The sequence below is a fragment of the Asparagus officinalis genome, chromosome 5, assembly GCF_001876935.1.
Source record: "Asparagus officinalis chromosome 5, Aspof.V1, whole genome shotgun sequence".
In the NCBI taxonomy this organism is placed as follows: domain Eukaryota; kingdom Viridiplantae; phylum Streptophyta; class Magnoliopsida; order Asparagales; family Asparagaceae; genus Asparagus; species Asparagus officinalis.
The window spans coordinates 109,009,011-109,014,031 of NC_033798.1; the positions used below are offsets into that span (position 1 = coordinate 109,009,011).

At 35.7% G+C, this 5,021-nt stretch overlaps 1 protein-coding gene across 1 annotated transcript in view; it reads left to right on the forward strand.

Moving 5' to 3' along the window:
• The window catches only part of LOC109840624 (nuclear poly(A) polymerase 4-like), an 8,839-nt gene continuing 4,535 nt past the window's right edge, over window positions 718-5,021 (forward strand). Inside the window, exons 1-5 of the mRNA XM_020409351.1 lie at window positions 718-1,570; window positions 1,653-1,730; window positions 1,986-2,093; window positions 4,262-4,324; window positions 4,440-4,601. Coding sequence (XP_020264940.1) covers window positions 1,448-1,570; window positions 1,653-1,730; window positions 1,986-2,093; window positions 4,262-4,324; window positions 4,440-4,601 — 534 coding nt within the window. The 5' untranslated portion in view covers window positions 718-1,447. The remainder of the gene's footprint in view (window positions 1,571-1,652; window positions 1,731-1,985; window positions 2,094-4,261; window positions 4,325-4,439; window positions 4,602-5,021) is intronic.

The window sequence follows — 5,021 nt, forward strand, 5'->3', positions numbered from 1 at the left end:
TAATATTTTCTGAAAAAATGTAATAGTTATCACCAAAGTGGAAAATTTGGGATTACTCTTATAGTATATTTTATTTATTGAAAATGTAATTTTAATGATGAACAATATAATAATTGTGATGTCCTTTTTGCTTTTATAGTTTGATAATTTAGTAATAATTTAGTTTTTAAAATAAAAACTACACTTCATTTTTCATTTGCATCGTGACATAAGGGGTGTTTGGCAGTTCGAGACACTCCTTAAATATTTAATATTTACGGTTCTTTTATTCATTTTTTATTTTCTAAAGCAATAACATTTGACCATGCAACTATTTTTAATTAGAATATAAATCAAGGATAGGCGGATTTTAATTACAAAAAAAAAGCATGCAAGCTATTCAATTTCGTTTTTTGCTTAAAGTAAAATTTACGTCAATTAAATGCTTACCTAGAATACTACTTATGAAAAGCTTTTACCATCATCAAAAAAGAAAAAAGTGCGTTTTAAAACAAATTTACAATTCTCACTATTGGAATTTAAATATCTTTTTTTTCTTTCTATAGGAGCAATTATATATGAATCTTTTTAAGGCACTTATATGAATAAACTCCACAGAGTGAAAAAAAATATCTCCCGAGCGCCCGAAGCATCGAAGATTCAAAGGGCGTGCTGCCGACGCTTCTAGACTATTGTGCCCCCCAAATTCCTATTCCCACCCCCCTTAATCCCTATCCCTACTCCTATCTCAAAACCACCGATTCCTATCCCAACCGGAGAGCGGTGTTCACCAAAACCGCGTGAACCTATCCCTCCCTTTTTATTGATCCCTTGATAAAATTACTCGCTGACCGCCCTCCTCTCTCCGATAACGCCGCCCCTCTCACTTCTCTCTCCTCTTTCACTTTCTCTCTCCTCCCCCAAAAGACCAGATCCCAGAATACCACTAGCCACCCCGGTTTTAGGGTTTCGCCGCCGCTGACACCCCAAGTGCGCCTTCCCTCAATTTCTAGGGTTTCGGCTAATCCCTCTCGTGATTTCGTTTCCCGATCTGGTCTTTTCGATTTTGGGGATTTTGTTTTCTTTTTCGAGTGAAATTTCGCTTCTTTGTTGGTCATTGGGTCTCAAGCCGCGATCTTTTTTTTCTATTAGGGTTTCGGTTGCCGATCTTGGTTGGATCTGGTCTTTCGACCGTCGTTTACCTCGAATTGCTTGATGCTTTTGAACTAGGGATAATTCTCGTAGGATCTTGGGGAATTTCGTTAGGGTTCAATTGATCGTTGAATTTGGGAACTGGGCTGTTTTTTCATGTTGCGTTTCTTTTTTCCTTTGGGAATGCTCAATCAACATTCCAAATAGGGCTGTTTCCTCATCGGGTATCGGGGATTTTTGCTAGGGTCCGGTTGATCATTGAATTAGGGATTTGGGTAGGTTTACTTTTATCTGGGGTTTCTTTTTCAGCTTTGGGATGGGTAGTTCTGAGGGTGGGAACGTTACGAATCAAGCGCCGAGGCACTACGGCGTGACGAAGCCGATCTCTACTGCTGGGCCATCAGATGTTGATCTGCAAAGAAGCGTGGAATTGGAGAAAGTATGTTCCTTACTTTTTGTTAAAGATTTCAGCTTCGGTCGATGCTGAATTTTTTTGGTTAATTTGGGTTTTTGTTTTGAAGTTCTTGGTGGATGTGGGACTCTACGAGAGCAAGGAGGAAGCTGTTAAGAGAGAAGAAGTATTGGGACAGATTGATCAGGTCTGAAAATATTTTTTTGGGGGAAATTCTCTTTATGGTAAAATTAGGATGATGCTTTTTCTTTGTAATTATGGTGATACATGTTTACGGAATTACGGTATTATGACTCACATTTCACAGTACATTTTTTTTTCTTTCCAGAAAACAATTATGTTCTCTTACTCTTGTTCCAGATGTTTATCACTCCTGAATAATGTAAATACTGTGTTACATGTCTGAGTTTTTTTGGTACTAAAACATTTTGTGATATTTCAGATTGTTAAAGAGTGGGTGAAGCAACTGACTCGACAGAGAGGGTATACTGATCAGATGGTTGAGGAGGCCAATGCTGTTATTTTTACATTTGGTTCTTATCGCTTAGGAGTAAGTTGAAATATTACTTTCTGAGAAACATAATCTATTTTTAAATTTGAAGGAGCAAATTGTTTCCGATGTCTATATTGGATGGACTAGTTTAGGGGGAAAGTTATTGATGGTGTCTTGTGTAGCTGCTCTATTCTACTTACTATTTTTTCCCTCAGAAGTAAATCATTGTATGACAACAGATAAATGATTATGTATTTCGGGTTGTTCTGTATCATGCTATCAGCATATAAATGATTTTTGCATTTTACCTACATTAAGATAAATTGCTTACTAAGCCCCATCATTTATTTTAGTACTTAGGAGGACATTATTTTTTTAGATTATTAAGAAGAACAAATAACTCGAGTTTTATTCAAGTTGATAATTTTAGCTGTTTTTTCATGAATGACAAGTAAAACATCCTAGGAACTAGAATAAGAAGCTTTTAACGTCAGGTATGTGTTGTTATCTTGGCTTTTAACATGTTGCGTCTTTTAGATTCTGAGGTCTTTTTGTAAATTAGCTTTGAGGCATCCCGTGCTTACCTACCTTGTTGTTAGTTTGTTTATCGTGTCAAGAAGATTGAAGAAATGAGGTCATTGGGTGTCTAGGATAATGATGAGAAGTCATGACAGGCATTACAACAATTTAAATCATGTTGAGAGAACATCTGGTCCTATTCAAAATTAAGTTTTGCATCTATTACTTAAAATTCAAAAAGATCTCAGGTTATCTTAAAGGCTATTTTGGTGAAACTTGATGGTGAAAGCGCAGATCTAACTGGTGACCATCCATTCCTATCCTATTTGTTATGATTCGAATGAGTCGTGGGTGCATTGCCTTTTTGCAGAGAGGGAAGACATATGCCTATTTATAATCCAATTTTTGTTATTCAAGAGTATTGGAGAAATCTGCAATAGATGCAATAAATAAGGAGACAATTGAAGCAGATTAATTGGAAAAGGTGTCATTTGAAGTTATGAACATCACCTGTGTGCAACCTATAACAGTATGTTGCTGTTATTTTGAACCTGTACTCGGTAGTTATTCTCCATTGCATGTGATAATTAATGATAAAGATACATTTTGTTCAAATGTTGTCGTTGCTGTCATTTTTTCTTTGCAAATTTATGTTAAGACATGATAGTAATGTTACATTTTTATAATGTTACTGATGGTTATTGGTTGTTATTGATATTGATCTTCTACTTCTTACTATTTAGTCTTTGGTGATAATTGGTGTACTGCTGAATCATTTAACTAGTTTATTTTACTGCCATATAACCTGTCCTTTAATGAATTTAATCTTGGTTGGCATACGTTATCATTTCATGATTTCAACTTGAAGAAAACCGTTGAATTTGAAGAAAGGTTTGTAATAGGGAACTTTATTGTAGACTTGTAGTTAGGTTGTGACGGATTTTATGCTGAAGTAATTTGTTATAAGTCTCATTTGGTAGAATGCACATCGAATCTTATCTTAGTAATTTTCCTCTCTTAGTAAGGACTCCATTGAAGATGGTATCCGCACCCTTGCTTATTCTGTTTTCTTTTTACTCTACTTGTCAACTTGTAGATAGGATTCTTCCTTCTTTAAATTCCTTTTACAAATTGGACATTCTTATGGGAGAATTAGTCTGTATCATGTCAAATGATGATTCTTCTGTACTTGCTAATGTGTTTGCCAGTTTCAGCTTTGTCATGGTTTCTAACCTCATTTTATTTGTGAGTTTCTCTATCGATGGGCTGCTGAATGCTATAAGCTCGCCTGAAATAGTCTTTGGCTAGGGTAACGTACATTGCATAGACAGTTGCTGCTTACCCAGCACGAAGCAACAATAGGGGAAGGGAAGGAGAGAGGAAGAGGAGGGACTTTGCCTATAAATGAGTTGATGAAAATGTCTTTCTGAATTGATGAAAGTTTCTGCCTATAAATGACGTGATTAAAGTTTCTTTCTGAGCTGTGGTCTGAACTTTTTCTGTTCTTTTATTTGCTTGGTCAGTTGTTATCTTTTTTTTGTCCTTTCTTGAAATCGGCATGCATACTCTACTTCCAAGGATATTGACCTTTGTTTATCTGAACCTTCAAACATGACTGATGCAGTATATGATTATATAATCATATAATATTGATTATCTTTCAAAGGCTCACATGGGAATATTTATATTAAAAAAATTCACTGCAGGTTCATGGACCAGGGGCAGACATTGATACTCTTTGTGTTGGACCTTCATATGTCAACCGAGAGGTTTTTTTTCTTTTTGGATATCCTTCATCTTTTTGAATACCTTAGCAATGTCAATACACAAATATAGGAATATTAATGTTGTTAGTTGTGCTGAATCTAATCTTTCTTATTGCAGGAGGACTTCTTCATTGTTTTGCATGATATTTTGGCAGAGATGGAGGAAGTAACTGAACTACAACCGGTTCCAGATGCTCATGTTCCTGTGATGAAATTCAAATTCAGTGGAATATCCATTGATCTTCTCTATGCTAGTGTATCTCTTCTAGTAGTTCCAGAAGTGAGTTCTGAAAATATGTTTATGTAATTTTTCTTTGTTTTCTTATCTCTTTAGTATTCTTTTCTCAATTTGCTTCATTAAAATCAAGGTGTATCGTTAACAGACATATGACATTAACTGAATAATGAGGTCTTTGTTACTTGTGTCTCAATATTACTTGTCTGGATTTTCACTCGAGTGAATACTGAAGGGTAGGGTGTTTTCCAACCTATAGTATCAAATATTATTAATGTAGCGTGTTCCTTTTTATGGTGTTTTTGGTTTTCATTAGGGGTAGGCGAAGTTAAGGGAAAAAGAAGGGAGAGAAGAAAAGGGAAGATAAGCGAATTCTCTTCCCCCAGGTTACTCCCCAATTGTCTTTTTCTGGGGGGTCTTTTTTTGTTTGTTTTTTTGGTGGTGGTGGGGGGGGGGGGGGGGGGG